Source organism: Pelodiscus sinensis, chromosome 7 (assembly GCF_049634645.1).
Source record: "Pelodiscus sinensis isolate JC-2024 chromosome 7, ASM4963464v1, whole genome shotgun sequence".
Taxonomy (NCBI): domain Eukaryota; kingdom Metazoa; phylum Chordata; order Testudines; family Trionychidae; genus Pelodiscus; species Pelodiscus sinensis.
In genome coordinates, this window is record NC_134717.1 from 73,571,391 (window position 1) to 73,588,013 (window position 16,623).

General features: G+C 45.5%; 1 protein-coding gene across 6 annotated transcripts in view; it reads right to left on the reverse strand.

The window, feature by feature from the left end:
- Positions 1-227: 227 nt before the first annotated feature.
- The window catches only part of ORC2 (origin recognition complex subunit 2), a 34,018-nt gene continuing 17,622 nt past the window's right edge, over positions 228-16,623 (reverse strand). For all 6 annotated transcript variants that reach the window (XM_075934297.1, XM_075934298.1, XM_075934295.1 and 3 more), the window contains exons 10-17: positions 16,128-16,237; positions 14,420-14,552; positions 13,783-13,879; positions 10,146-10,292; positions 8,601-8,772; positions 4,535-4,596; positions 3,529-3,647; positions 228-2,067 (exon numbers count right to left, since the gene is read on the reverse strand). In XM_075934297.1, the coding sequence (XP_075790412.1) occupies positions 1,981-2,067; positions 3,529-3,647; positions 4,535-4,596; positions 8,601-8,772; positions 10,146-10,292; positions 13,783-13,879; positions 14,420-14,552; positions 16,128-16,237 (927 nt within the window). In that variant the 3' untranslated portion in view covers positions 228-1,980. The remainder of the gene's footprint in view (positions 2,068-3,528; positions 3,648-4,534; positions 4,597-8,600; positions 8,773-10,145; positions 10,293-13,782; positions 13,880-14,419; positions 14,553-16,127; positions 16,238-16,623) is intronic.

Sequence of the window (16,623 nt, forward strand, 5' to 3'; positions counted from 1 at the left end):
CAAAGGGCTGCTCCAAGGCAGAGGGAAGGAGCAGCATGACAGTGGGTGAACAGGCAACTGAAGTGCCAGCACTTGACAGCTTCCCGCCAAACCAGTCAGAATCACCTGTCAGAGGCTCCAAGATCTACCAGTAGATCCTGATGTACTGGTTGGTGACCACTGGCGTAGGCAATAATGAAAATGAGGTCTGTCATCTCAATACCAAGAGATAGATGAAGGAAACTAGAAAACATGAATGAAGCAGTTTATTTAACATGGATAATTCAAGAGAGCCATTTATAAATTGGATTGTCACAAGATTAGACAATAAGAGTTCAAGTGTCTCTGAAGCCAGGCTGGCAGATAGTTTTGTGTGATGGAACTAAAGGGCCTAACGGTGACCTGCAAAGGAAAAATACAGCTGTGCCTCTGTTTCTTTTATACAGAGACGGCCCCCAAGGGCACATCCGCACTGCAATGCAAAAGTCAAAGTAAGATGTACAACTTCAGCTATGAAATAACTTAACTCTGCTTTTGGTGCGATCTACACAGCAGGAATTCACAAGAAAAACACTTCCCTTACTCCTCGTGAAATTAGGGTTACAGGAGTCAGTAAGTCGTCCTCCATCTCAAAATTATTTCAAAATAACTGCTGTGTAGACCCCGGCCTCCAGGCCCTCCCAGTGCTAGCCCTATCCCCTAGAGCCTCCCACCCCTCCATACTCCTCTGCACCAGCCACTGGCCCCAGAGTCCCCTGCACCCAACCCCCCCATGCCAGACTCCTGCCCTCTTAGCCTCCCAGTGACAGCATCCTATTTCCTGAGCCCCACTGCACCCAATTCCCCCGAAACCTTCCGTGCCAGCCCCAATATTAGCCCTGTCCCCACAGCCTCTTCGGTGGCAGCCCTCCACCTCTTAGAGCTCCGCAGTACTAGATCCACCCCCCCACAAGACCTCCAATATTAGCTTCACCCTCACAACCCACCAGTGCTAGCCCTCTGCCTCTGGAGCCCCCCAGTGCCTGCTCTGACCCCCTCACCTGGCCCTGCGCTGCCTCCCAGCTAAGTACTGCTGCAGGATAGTGGCTTCTCTAAGGCTGCCCATCGCACAGCAAACCGCTCTTCCATGTCTGGGAAGAGACCCCGCCCCTGCCCAGTGCTGGCTGGCTGAGAGGCGGGGCAGGACACACCTCTCCAAACAGCTACGGCAGGAGGGGAGGAGCTGGGTGGTGTATCCCAGCACCAGCTCCCAGGGCTACCGTGGCCTAGCAGCCAGTAGTTCGCGGACCAGACCGGCAGTTGGGAACTGCTGCTTCACAGCACTTCCCAGTCACAGTTTTCAGTTTAGATAACCACTTGTAAGAGGATTTGAATTTTGGGAAAGCTCTTTTATTTTACTATTAACATTTCATCAGGAGGGAAGATTTAATAAGTTACCTGCAACATTCCAGCCCCTTGTTTATATTCCACTCCACCTAACCTGATCACTCAAGGTAGATCACTTGGCATTCTAAAAATCTTCGCCACTTCACACATTGAAAGCCCATCCATGTGACCAGTGTGGGGAGCACTGGAAAGCACTCAGATGTGAAAATTACACTTCTATTACAAAATAAAGCTTTCAGCGTCCAGTCATTGCATTCCCCGAGTAAGCTGCTCTAGCCAAATCTTCCTCTGTAGAGAGGTAATGAGCAAGAAGGCACAATCTTACTGAACAGTTAGTTTTCATAGTCTGTAAGAGTGGATGCATATATACGAAGAAGGCATCATGTGAGCTGGAAGACTAAAAGCAGACAATTCAAATCTCAAGAGTAAGATATGTCTTGCTTATGGAAGTCTTTACCCAAAATTACTGCAAGTAATTAACTTGCCAGCCTTGGAAATTGTCACATTTCATTAAGTAGTCCAACAGCCCAGAGTCAAAGGGAGATTGATCAGATTTCAGACCTCTCTCAGCAGCCCTTGATAACAGCTGGTGTAGATGGTTTGGAATTTGAGGATTCACATGTCTTCAGCCTCTTTTTCTAAAAAATCAGTCAAGGTCCCGTTGTCCACAGGAATTAATAAATACTCCACTCCATCTGTTCCCTGAAAACAGACACATACTATCAGTGCAGGAATACTAGGGCAGAGAAATTGCACAGGTGCAAAACGTGACCGGTCACTAAAGAACACCTACACGTATCACAGATTTAACACTGCAACACGGACCTATGGAGTGAGTTGCCCAGCCCGATAAAAATTCAGTGGTACTAAAATATTAATCCAGAGATATTTCCTTTGTATGACAAGAAGTGAATAAGCACATTTAAATAAGCGAATCATATGTTTGAGCTACAAATATCAAAGTGTTAGACTCTCATGCCCTGGCATATTACACTACCAGTCAGTCCCTACTTACTTCAGTTTACTTAAATGACTCACGGCCTTCAGACATGGTATACTGCTTGCAAAAAAAGGATATGGTCTAATAGAGAAGAGTGGCAACAGAAGTTCTTCAGACACTATATCAGCTATAATACGCAGAGATAATGCAGACAGACAGTACAATCGTGGTTAATTATAATTCTGTTATATTCCCCAAGCATATAAGGAATTCACTCCTCAGATCCATGTCCTCAAGGCCACAGCATTGTTCTTGCCTCCTGCTGATGAGCCAGGTTGCAGCTAGAAGATCCCCCCCGCCCAGTGCAGGGCTACTCAACACGCAGACTGCAGGCCACATGTGGCCCATGGCCTGTTTGTGGCCTATGGTGCAGTTTGGGTTTATGCGGGGCTTAACATGTGACCTGTGGGTGGGATCCTTTGACTATGGCCTCCATTGGGAACACGCTCCACAATAGTGAGGCGTCTGCCAGGAGAGGTGAGCACTGAAAGAGGAAAGACGGGCTGGCTGAAACAGACGGGTACAGGATGTTGGTGTTTCTAGCCCCCAGGGAGGAGGTGCGGGGAGCACCAGGGCATGGTGTGAAAAGCTATTTGCATGTATATGCAACCACACTCAAGTTGCAGCCCTCCGCACATGCTGTGAGTATCATTGTGGCTCCTGGGGCTTCCAAATGGAGTAGCCCTGCCCTAGTGCTTTGAGCTGGTGAGATCTGGAGTGCAGTTTCATTGCTGGAGCTGGCTAACAGTCTACGTTCTGGACTCCCAAGTACAGCCTACAAAGGTTGCTAAATAGTCTCTTATAGTTATCCAAATGCTTCAGATTGCTCCTTGAGATCTTCAGGTGATCAGAGTTTCAATGAATGCCCAGGAGAAACTGGGTTGCTAAGTGACACAGCCATGTTGCACATCCTGTAGTCTCTTTTCACTGTGCAGGATGTTAGGAGGCCCTCATGCAAAATCAGGTAGTGTGTTACAGGCCATTCTCCCTTCACTAATGCCTCAGCCATTTGTCAATATTTCACACAGTAAACGTAGGACATGGGTACAGCTCATCTCAGCTGCTACCCTAGTCCCAAGTAAACTCAACAGCATACAAGTAGTGAAATTAAAGATAAGGCCACCAACTGCTGTCACAGCCAAGATAACAGTTGCCTAGCTCACCCGTTTGGTTCGGATAAGCTTGTGGTCCCTGAATTCTGTCAGCTGAGCCCGAAGAGTCAGGTCATTGTTCACAAGGAAGGCTTCCCGACATTGCTGGTAGAAGTCTTGGAAAGACAGTCCTGGATATGGAGAGGAGTTTGATTAATTAAATTAATTAATCCTCCAAAGCAGATCCATGTGCTCTGGTAGAGGGTAGTTACTTCTCCAGCAATTCCGAAGGATAGGCTTGCATAGCTCTCTCAGTATAAAGCAGCACTGCAATTTGAGGAGCTCCCTTAATGAAAAGGAAGTAATCTGCTATTTCAGCTGCTCCCCTGACAATATTCAGAACATGCATCCTGAACCATATTTAGTGCATTTGTAAACCACAGCCTTGTTGGACAGATACAGCCAAGCTAAAAACTAAAATAGGCAGATAAGACAGTACCAGATCTTCTACATGGTAAAGTCATACTTTCAGAGCATCTCACATGCATGTGGGGGATCTTTCACTGTTCAGTTCTATTTTACCTTCCTAGATTATTAATACGTTTCTATTTATCTGTAAACTGTAAAGCACTCTGTAGATATCATGAGTAGACAAGCCAGGACCTAGATTAAGTGGCTTGAATATGATCATGCACCTAGTAAGCTGCAGAAATGGGAATAGAACGCATGAGACACCTTGTCTCTCATAACCAATGGATGGCATGTAAGTCAACTTCTTTCTGGGTTTTGTAACTCAGCCTTTTATGAAGGACTTCATTTTCAAGCTAGGTAAGAGATCCCCTGAATCCAGCCAGTCATTGGACTCCATGCCATACACCAGAACATGTAGTCTAGTGCACAGCACTGTTATAGATGTTCTGTGCTAAACTCATTTTCAAGAGCCAGCAGTTTTAGTAAATCTGCTATGGCAACAAATGCTAAAATGGGAAAGCCCATTTTCCACCTTGACTGAACTGTGAATCAGTGGGGCCGTATCAGAGAAGAAATGTCACATATACTTGTATCAGACACCAAGTACCTGGATAAGATGGATTATCCTTGTTCTCCAAATGATACTGGGCCAGCAGTCTGAAAATCCCCCTATGGCCGAAAAAACCAAAACAAAACACAAAAACAAAACAAAACAATTACAAATTTTCTTTAAGATGCTTCAGCATATGCAACAGCTGGAGGAAAATACTTGCTTTCTAACATCTATTTATTTAAAGTAGTCACATTCCTCCATTATGTAGGAGCTACTAATCACTTGGAACCTAAAATTAAACAATTATCTTCAAGAATCAGAAAGCTGACTGTTTTACAGATAAAGTCCAAATTAGTCAATAATAAAGTCCAATGTAGTCAATAATTATTTTATTACTGCCCACTGTTAAGCAAGATATCAAAAATGGCAGATCATACAGCAATGCAAAGCAATTCTGTAGTTCATACATTGCATTGAAAAACCAACCAATATGCTGTTTGTGAAACCTGCCCCTTATTATGCAATTAGTAGTAGTCACTCAGATACAGAAATAACAAGCTTGACTTTCTTATCTGAAAGCTAGAGAGGGGTAGCCAAGTTAGTCTAACTGGAAAAACTTAAAAAAAAACAAATAGTCTAGTAGCACCTTAAAGACTAACAAAACATGTAGATAACATCTTGAGCTTCTGTGGGCAAAACCCACTTCTTCGGATGACTGGAGTATTAAAAGTCCAGATCCAAGGAAAATAAGGGGGGGAGGGGGAGAAACAAAGAAGAGAAAAAAAAAAAAGATAGCGAATAGATTGTTCAAGCTACATGAGGCTGATAAGAACAATTAGCACCTCCATTGGTTGGTTGGTTGGTTAAGTCATTATGATGTGGCAAGTAGTGTGCAACCCTTGAAGAATTTCACAGAGATTTCAACAACTTCCACCCCACCATCAACATCAGCCTGGATCAATCCACACAAGAGATCCACTTCCTTGACACTACAATACAATTAAATGGACAAATTTCCACCACGCTTTACCGGAAACCTATTAACCACTACACTGACCTTCATGCCTCTAGCTTCCATCCCAGACACATTTCTCAATCTATTATATATAACAGCCAAGCCCTAAGATACAACCAGATTTGCTCCAATCCCACAGACAGAGACAAATACCTACAGGGTCTATGTAGAGCATTCTTAAAACTGAAATACCCACCCAGAGAAGTGAAAAAACAAATTGACAGAGCCAAAAGAGTACCCAGACATGAACTACTTCAAGACAGGCCAAAAAGAGAAAACAGAATTCCTCGTGTCATCACCTACAGCCCGCAACTTAAACCTCTCCAACACATTATCAACAATCTACAACCTATCCTGGAAAAGGACTCCTCACTTTCACAGGCCTTGCGGGAAAGGCCAATCCTCGCCTACAGACAACCCTCTAACCTCAAACAAATTCTTTCCAGGAACCACGCAACACACCTCCATCATAATCATCCAGGAACCCACCCCTGCAATCAGCCCTGGTGCCAACTCTGCCCACACATCTACACTAGCGATTTCATCACTGAACCCAACCACATCAGCCACTACATCAGGGGCTCATTTAACTGCACATCCACTAATGTGATCTATGCCATCAAATACCAGCAATGCCCCACTGTCACGTATACTGGCTAAACTGCACGGTCTCCACGGCAGTAGTCACCAACCAGATCAGGATCTACTGGTAGATCTTGGAGCCTCTGACAGGTGATCTTGACAGGCTTGGCCAACAGGCTATCAAGTGCCGGCACTTCAGCTGCCCTTCTCCACACAGCTGCACACCTCCTGCCCTTTGCTTTGGAGCTGCCCCTCTCCAGGAGCCTCCTGCTTGCAGTGCAGAGCAGAGAAGGGAAGGGAAGGGAAGGAAGAGGAAAGGGTGCTTATGTACCGGGCTGGGCCACAGGAAAAAACCTACTGGGCCTCAGAGTGGTTGCCGGGGTGTTCTGCGCTCCCAGAGTGCCCGTGTGCTGCTGGGTTCTCCAAGCCCTCTGCCGGTCTGGGTGGAGTCTGTAGCCAGATGTTCTGGCTCCTGGCAGAGTCCTAGCTTGTGGGGGAGGGGGGGCACGGGGAGAGCCGTGCACCGGAAGCAGCACTGGACTGGGGAATCGGGGCAGGCTGGGGAGATTTGGGGGCCAGTGGAAGCAGGGCTGCCGGGGGGGGGGGGGGAGGGGGCAAGGTTGGGGGCAGGGAGCTGGCTGGGGAAGATGGGGAGGGGAGGGGAGGGGGGAGATAAGCGGCCACCAAAAGGAGGGCTGGACGCGGGCAGCGGGGCTGACCAAGGGAGACTGGGAGGAGAAGTGGGGGGAGAACTGGCTGCCCGGGAGGGGGTTGGGGGAAGTGGGGCTGGCCAGAGGCGCAGCAAGGGGGGTAGGGGGGAGGAATGAATCAGCCTGCGGGGAGTGGGACTGGCCCGGCCATATGTAGATCTCAGGGTGCTGCTCCCCTTCCCCCCTCCCCCCCACAAAACACACGTTAGTCCGACCCGGGGATTCTATTGTTCCCCCCACACCCTCCTTCGAGTAGTTGCGAACTGTCTGGCTGGTAGACACACTCATGCAGCCTGAGCACATTTACCAGCCAGGCAGTTCGAAACTACGAACTGATACATCTAGTAATAATACAACTTACCTAATGAGAAAATACCAGACATGTTATATGTCTGGTATTTTCTCAGTTTGTTTTTTATGTGTTTGTATTTTTGGGCTGCAAAAAATAGAACTGGAGGAAAAAAAAAAAAAAAAGGGTTCCAACTAAAGTAAAAAGTTTGGGAAACCCTGGTCTAACCAGCTTTCTGTCTGTCTTACAGTCCATTTATCCAATCCATATTCCTTAACTTGCTGGCAAGAATATTGTGGGTGACCATATCAAGCTTTGCTAAAGCTGGCACTGGGGGGTTTGGGAGGACCAGAAACAACTTATTTGAATATTCATCATCTGATTGATGAATATGCAAATGACCGTTACCAGCCCTCCAAAAGTTCGTGAATGGATTTACTGGTCCCTGTGTCAAAAAGTTTGGGAACCCATGACTTAACCAAGACCAGAGCCTGCACCCCCAACCTTCTGCCCTTGCCTGATGAAAAGGAGGGAGAATAGGGGTGGGAGGATGGAGTGAGCAGGGGCGAGGCCTTGGAGAAGGGGCACGAAGGAGGCAGGGCCAGGGTATCTGGCTGTGAGCTAGATCTTGGCTTGCACTTCAGTTCAAAAAGTGATCTTGTACTTAAAAAGGTTGGAGACCCCTGCTCTATGGGAAAGAATGAATGGACACAAATCAGATATCCGAAAAGACAACACATAGAAACCTATTGGAGAACACTTCAATCTGCCTGGACACTCATTAATGGATCTCCAAGTCACTGTGTTGTTTCAGGCCAATTCCACAAGCCAAATACACAGGGAAGGGTTGGAACATAAGAATTAAACTTGTAAAAGAAGTTATCAGATTGGAATGAACAGAGATATGGGCTGGCTTACACACTACCTTGTACATCCTAATGACTTAACCAAACAAAGGAGGTGCTAATTGTTCTTATCAGCCTCTTGTAACTTGAACAATCTTTTTTCTCCTTTCTTCCCCCCCACTTCTTCCTCCCCTCCCTTTCCTTATTTATTCTTGGACCTGGACTTTTAATACTCCAGTAATCTGAAGAAGTGGGTTTTGCCCACGGAAGCTCATGATGCCATCTACATGTTTTGTTAGTCTTTAATGTGCTACTAGACTATTTCATTGTTTTATAAGTTTCTCTTATTTGAATTCATTTTCCCCTGCAGGATTTTCAGATTAAGATTTTGAAAATCTTAGCTGTTACCTCACACCACCCAATAGATGACTGCCAAGTGCGTGTGCATACACACTCTTCCATGGACAAAAGCAAGCTGTTCAGTATTGTTAGAATAGACCATGTCCCTAGCCACAGAGTCTATGTTGTGTGTGTGGTGCCAGAAGCACCAATAGAGGGCATATCTCCATTTTGATTTGTATGGGGAGAATCTTGGTTTTTAGGATGAAAGCTCTTACTACATGTACACACAGCACCTAGCACAATCAGGGAACTTGCATGACATGTAATAGTATCTTACCTTGCATTGGGAGTGAGACTGTGCAAGACATGCACTAGGGAGCTCAGAGCCAGAGACCCAGATTGCTGTACTAAGAGCGAGTTCTCGTAGGAGGTTTCTTCCAGGTAGGGACTAAAAGTAGTTGTTTCAAACCAGAGCCAGTTATAGAGGCTTTGCTTTGCCTGATCCCACACTAAATACACACAAAAGGGAAGAAAGGATAGACAGGACTGCAGATTTAGGTTTGCAGAGTCACAGAATATAAACCAGGTCTGGGCAAAATACGGCCCAGGGGCCAGATCTGGCCTGCCAAGCCACTGGATCCTGCCCATGGACCACCCCATGCAGCTGCCCCAGTTTAAAGTGAAGTCCCATGTTTCTCTGCTCTGCATGGAGGGGAGAAGCTTTGTGTAAACTCTGCACCCCCAGCCCAACCTCTCAGCTCCTATTAGCTGGAAACAGGCCAATCTCTCAGCTCCATTTGGCTGGCTGAGAGCTGGGGACAGCGCGAGCCTCTTCCCTCACCCGGAGTTGCGAGTCACATGGAGGGAGCAGCCTGTATTTTCAAGCTGTCTGGGGCTACAGCAGGCAGGGATCTCAGCCTGCCTAAGAGGTGCTGCAGGCTAGGAGATGCTTATGTAAGCGCCTCCCAGCCAGAGCCTGCCTCTGGCACCCCTACTCCCACCCCAGGTTACCATCCAAACCCTCTGCACCTCATTGCCCCAGGTCACAACTTCCTCCCAGAACCTGTACCCCCTTCTACACCCCTCCCCCAGGCCAGAATCCTCTCCTGCACCAAGTCACAACCCCCTCCTTCACCCAAACACCCTCTCAAACCCACCTTCTAGACCCCACATCTCCACAGAAAAGTGTGGCCCTTGACCGCTTACCAATATCTTGGAGGGGTCCCCCACCCCTGATATAAACCCTCTTAAGGTCTAGTGCTTAAATGCAGCAGCACAGCCTTAGTACAGTGAGTCTCAATCTTTGCAGACCCCTGATGCTCAAGACCTGCTGCATGAGGCTGAAGCATGTAATTTAGCTTCTCAAGGCCCATGAGGCATGCCCTGCTTGCTACCGCCTAACACCAACCCACCACTTGCAGCCTCCCTAAATCCATGCCATGACCCCCAAGTTGAAAAACACTGATTTGACATATCCTCTGGAAGACCTCAGTGTACCTCCAGGGGTGCATGTACCCATGGTTGAGAACCACTGCTTAGAGAATCCTCATTTATATAGAATAGTATTTTTTACTGTGCCATTTACACACACACACACACACACACACACACACACACACTTCTCCATTTCACTTTCAGTTAGAAGCTATCATATAGCACCAGTCTGCACACTGATGTCTGAACTGGTGGTTCAGCGAAGCATTAGTACACTATAGATAATCTGACCATGATTGGCATTTATAGCCATGTGTTTGTACAGCCCCATATGCACACACAGGGCAGAAATAAGACAATGCAAGCAATATACATAATGCATTTAACAATCCCAGAAGGGTGTTTTTTCTGAGTGCACAGTTGGGGAAACCAAGGTCCTGAGACTCACTGAGCGGAGCATTGATGTGATCGATTGAAGCGATGAGGTGGATGTTGGGTAAGGATGCTAACTGTGCAAGAATTTGCTGGCTTTTGTCTCCTCTCAACATCTTGCTGTCCAGGTTATGGATGAGGAGATAAAGCTCCAAGGAAGGATCTACAAAGAGGGGGGAAAAACAGCAAGAGAACAGTCACACTAAGGAGCTGCATTAAGTGAAGTAATTTCTTTTTTCCATTGAGCTTGAGAGCAAGCCAGTCCTTTCAAATCCCCCACAGATGTCTGTCCATCACTCCAGGGTCAGAGGACCTTCCTCTCCTTTAGGTTACTAGGCCCTGCAGATGACAATCAGTCTGTATTTCAGAGCACCTGTAATAGTTTATACACGCTCACACCACATCATACCATCTCTGCAGTTTCCATTTGATAACCTCTTCCCCCACCCCCTTCACTTGCTCATAACTGTTTCAGAAGTTTCTCTTTTGGGGTAAAGCTTTAATATCCTCTAGTTTTGATTCTCTAGACCATATGAATTTATTTTAGGAGAGGGGTTTAAGCACAGCTACTTCTAAATTACACAAGTGAAAGAGCAAATAAAACCCTTCCACATTATGATAATCCGATCCAAAGTCCACTGACTTCAACAGAAATCTCTCATTAGGTCTTCAAGGAGCTCTCTACAAGTACGTGTGCACAGCAGCTAGGAGATGCTATTCCCAGTGCTGTAAAGCAGAACAGTGCTAACCTGAGCACAACAGTTTGGCACTGGGGGTTGCCCAAGTACATGCATGCCTGAGTCCTTGGGCAGTCCTGGCTGCCATGGAAACTGCTATTTTTAGAAGCCAGCTTGAGCAATTTCTTAGCTGCTGTGTAGATGAACTCTAGGACTTTTTAAACACATATAACATGGAAGTGGGTGAACTTTAAAACTTGGCCTGTTGCTGCTAAAGCTTCCAAAGAAACATGCTTAGCGGAGATCAGTAAACTCCGGGGCAAACCATTAACTGATTACAAGTTCCTTTTGTGCAGAAACCAAGTAGCAACTCAACTGCCCATGACTCTGTGTATTCCACAGCAAGACAGCTGTAGTTTTGTACCTATGATGCTGCATAAGAATAGCTACAATTGGCTGCCTATCCCAGGCAGCCTTTCCCCCTACTCATACTCTGTAGGAAAGTACAAAGACAGATGAACAAACAAACAAAAGAGCGAAGGCTCTGATGGCAACATAATGTATGCACACACAGAAACAAAAAATGTAGCCAGTGGAACTACAGATGCAACAGTGTTTTTGCTTATTGGTTAATCAACTACTTACAGGTTAATGCTGTATAGACTATACACATTCCCTCCTCTCACCCCGCCAGTACATTTTTTGGCAAGCTGGCCAGCAGCCCAGCTGAGTTCTGGCTTGCACTGGATCTGGGACCCACCCATTTAAAGTGTATTAGGAGCCAGGCAGGAAGGCAGCTCAGCTCAGTTACAGCTCACGCCAGGGCTGGGAGCTCAGACCCACCTCCATGGGCTGCTGCCACCCTGCGCTGCTGCCCGGTATCACAGGCAGCAGTGTGGAGTGGCAGGGGGCTCCTCAGGAGTGGGGCCAGAGCACACTGGCTGCCAGGCCCACCCCCAGGGACTAGAGAATAGTCAAGTAACCAATAAGAATGTGTGAGGTTAATCAACTATTCAGTTAACCGATATTTAACATCCCTTGCTGGGACCATATACACATATAGCTGTAATGTTACGTGTAGCACTCCACAAGCACTCTGTATTTATTACTTATTTAACACTGGTTTTGGAACCTGAACTCCCACTTCCTAATTGGTTTGCTCAAAAGAGTCATAGTTAATACAGGGTCTGCATACATTAAGTTACAAAATCGGTCTCTTTCAGCCCATTACACCTGGTACATTCAAAGGTCCACTGAAGTCTGACCAGCCTCCTAGTCCAGGGTTTTTCAAAGAGCTTAAGGGAGCTCAGCACCCATCTCCCATTAGAGATCAGTAGTATTTCAACACCTGGACTCAATCTATTTTCAAATTTTCAGCTCTATATCTATAGGCTTCAATGGGTATTGTTCAGGCAAACAGAACCTCCTCTTCCCTAGTACCCCCATACAAAAACCTTAGAACGGAACATAGGCTTTATCCATCAACAAACCTGCAACCAATGAGAAATATGGCCCAAACTCCTCCAATTAACAAAGTGAAGAGATTAAGCACTCAACAGAGCAGACCTGAGGATCTCGTTCTCATTGTCAGAGGATACATTTTCTCACCTTTCTTTGGCAACATGTCTCAGCTCACATGCTAAAACTGAGTAAAAGGAATGCTGTATTTCCAAGCACTCAGTTCACACAAGATGGCAACACATAAGAAGGGCCATAATAGGTCAGACCAAAGGTCCATCTAGCCCAGTATCTGGTCTTCCAACAATGGCCAATGCCAGATGCCCCAGAGGGAATAAACAAAACAGATAATCATCACATGATCCCTCTCCTGTCATCCATTTCCAGCCTTTGACAAATAGAAGCTAGGGACACCATACCTACCCATCCTGGCTAATAGCCGTTGATGGACCTAATCTCCATGAATGTATCTAGTTCTTTTTATAACCCTGTTAAATTCTTGGTTTTCACAACATCCTCTGGCAAGGAGTTCCACAGGTTGACTGTGTGCTGCATGAAGAAACACTTCCTTTTGTTTGTTTTAAACCTACTGCCTATTAATTTCATTTGGCGACCCCTCAATCTTATGTTATGGGAACAAGTAAAATAACTTTTCCTTATTCACTTTTTCCATACCAGTCATAATTTTATAGACCTCTGTCATATCCCCCTCGTCTCCTCTTTTCTTAGCTGAAAAGTCCCAGTCTTTTTAATCTCTCTTCATATGCAACCCATTCCAAACCCCTAATTATTTTGTTGCCCTTTTCTGAACCTTTTCCAATGCCAATATATCTTTTTTGAGATGAGGTGAGCACATCTGCATGCAGTATTCAAGTTGTGGGCATATCATGGTTCATTCTGGAACACTTTCACATCTATTTGGAGAACTATGTATATTTTCCATAAGGGCCACCAAAAAAAAAAAAAAAAAAAAATCACATAATGGGAAACAGAACAAAATAGGGATGTTAGCGTATAGTCTTTTAAATGACTAACTGATAAGCTCAGGCTTATCGGTTAATCCAAACAACCACACACACTGGAGCTGGTACACACAGGAAGCTGGCTTCTCACACATATCGGCTGCCTCCCCCCACCACAGCTTTCCACAGAGTTTGGGGGGCAGATGGGACACCAGAGCAGCCTCTGTCTGCAGTGGGCCTGGGCTCACTGTGAACAGAGGCTGCGCCATAAAATGCCAGAGCAACCTCTGTCCATAGGGAGCTCAGGCCCCCTGTGGCCAGGGGCTGCTGCTGTCCCACACTGTTGCGTCTGTATCAGAGGCAGCAGTGCAGGGTGGCAGGCGGGAGCTAGTCTAAGCAGGGAGCCAGTTACACAACTATCAGAAGAAGAGCTGACACAGACTGCAATTGAGCAAGTGGGAAATACATGAGATTTCAAGGAAGGCACTAGGCTTGTTAAAGCTTTTCTAAGACCATAGAGATTCTAACCTTTAGGGCATCTGCTCAACTACTTTACCTTCATTAAATCTTTTCACAACCAAGTCTAACTGATCCAGAGGGCTGCGGAAAGTCCCCACATGATCCAGCACTTCCTCAGTTATGGAATTCAGAATCTGTAACAGAAAAGTACAATATCACTGTCATTGTAATGGCCTTCTCAGACTGGGACTAAGCCCCCAAGCTTAAGCACTGGGTCTTCCCTAACACCAGGAACCTGTACCAATTCCAGCCATCAGTAACCAGTTGCCAGTTTAGCTGTACATGATGCAAATCCCTATGGTAGTCAAAGCAGGGCATATTGTTCCTCCAATACAACTTGTTCCTGCTTGAATTGAAGTGTGTTGCATATTTCAGGATACCTCATATATACCAGAGGGTTTGCATTTGTGCAGGGACCTCAGTGACTGGAACAGGAACAAATCCTCAGAGAGTGGGTAAAGTTTCTTTAAACTCAAGGAGAAGGGAGACCAGGGAAAGCTATTCACTGAGGAGTCTGTGTTTGAGACAGGGAATGTTTCCTATAGTCTACACTTAATGACCTGCCTAGAGCAGGGGGTTGGACTTGATGACCTTCTGAGGTCTCTTCCAGCTCTATGGTTCTATGACGTATAACAAACAGCAACATTAAAGCCTCACAATCTTGTCACACTTACTGATCTCACAGTGATGCTGGGGAAGAAGCCATTGACAACAAGATGAACAGAATCCTGGAGCAGAGAGGTACGAAACTTCTCCAATAAATCCCTCTTTGAGCCCAGTCCATAAAGTACAATACTGAACCCCAGGCTGCAGCAAAGAATAGATTAAAGGAATCAAACTGACAAGTCCTTTTAGAATCTCACATATCTCTTTTCATTACAAGAAACAATTGGATCCCTTTTTCTTACAATTCTAAAGAATCAGTCTAGTCCAGGCTACTTCAGCTTGCAACCAGCAAGTCACACAGTTTGTAGAGGGTTTAAAAATGAGCACGTATGGTGGGTCCACATAATGAAAAGAAGTGTTTTTCGGTATGTTCAGGACCTGGGAATTTGCTATCCTACACAAGAAAGGGACACTTGTCTGAAGACTATAAGCATGAAAATTCTAGGACCTCTGAAACAGTGCAGACTAACAGGGCAATTGCTCACAAAGCTACTGCACAGGTCCCTAAACCAAGCTATTCAGGTACACTATATTCAGCTCTCACATAAATCACAGCTGTTCTAAGACAACAAGCATAAGCCTACCAGTTGCTTCTAATGTGTCTTTTCTAGCGAGGTCAAAGATCATGGTTTCAAGATCAAGACATTCTATTCTAATACTTGTGGTTTAACCTGTAATGGTCCATTGTAATGAAAGACAAGTAGATACAAGGATACTTTAGGGCACTGCACATCACTGACCTCTTATGAGGAGAAGTAAAGCATCTAGGGCTCAAAGGAAGAATGATGAATCAATGAAAGAGGCAGCAGAGCCAGATCTCAAGTGCTGTGCGCAGTTTTCACTAACTTCAATGCAAGCCCATGAGACCCAATGAGAATATTTTTTGCAAAAACTTGTGTTGCTCTTACTCCCCCCCCCCACATAGAATCTTCCACCCCCCACCAGCATGTCACCTTTCTCACAATCCTGTACGCCCAGAATTGTCTTTGCATGAACTATGATCACTTTGCATGAACTATGACAATTTCCTCCTTGCACTACATTCTTTTGGCCAAGCCTTCTAACACTGATCTCTTCACATACATCTCCACCTGCTGTCTTCTGAGCTACAAGCTATTGTATCCTTTGTCCCAGTTAAGAATCAAATCCTCCAGAGACAAGGACCTTGTTTTCTGTAAAGCACCAAGGAATCATATAGTAAGTACTCCAAGTATTTCATGTAATGGAAATATGCCTCCACAATATGCATAATTTGAATTCCTACAGTCAATAGACTCAGAACTTTTCTTTTTGCATCCACACACTATCAAGATCCATCAAACTAAAAAGGTCACTACTACACCACTGAAGAAAACCAAATTCTATGGGATTGGTATTGCTGGTTTGCTAACACACCTGCATGCTCTAGCCCCTCTTTCCTCCCCCCTCCATACTCTTGGCTGTTTATAAAAATATACTAATGAGCTCTTACAGCTCCCTAAAAACCAAGACTGTTCACCTCAGTCAATTTTTCCACAATTTGTCTCAGAGATGATTTATCCAGGCTGTAAGAAATTACATCTACTTAACCAGCAACCTTGGCTCGAATTCAGACAATGTATCATTCCATAACCTCTCTCAGAAACAGTGATTTAAATTAGCAGAGTCTTTCCTGATGGCTTGTTGGGGGACTAATGTTTATTATTTTTTCTTAGAGGAAACCATAGGAATACTTACTGTAACTGCAGCATCCATTTGGAAAACAGGGATTCATGTTGTTGGTTTAGTTCCTTCAGTTCAGCAATGAAGGCAGGGGAAGCTTTGTTCAGGAGCACAAGTAATGTTTGCTGTGTTGGTCAGGGGAGAATAGGACAGTCATACTAGGATTAGGGCTGATGACAATGACTGAAACAGGTATCTAAATGTGTGCCTGCAGACCTGAATATTTATAAATACTGCACTTCAAGAGCACCGTCCATCCAAAGATTAGCGTGCTTTACCAGTATTAATAAATTAAACCTCGATACCTCAGTGGAATCTATTAGCCCAGGTTTGCGGATGGGAAGTCATGTGATTGAACCACTTTTATACAGAAATCTGTGGTCAATCTGAGGCAGGGACCAAGGCTGACGCTCTGTCCTGCATCTTGGTCACATCTCATTCTGCCTCCTCTTACAGCATCTGGGCATACCGCCACTGACGAGAGAGTCATAGCTCCTTCTGCATCAGCAGC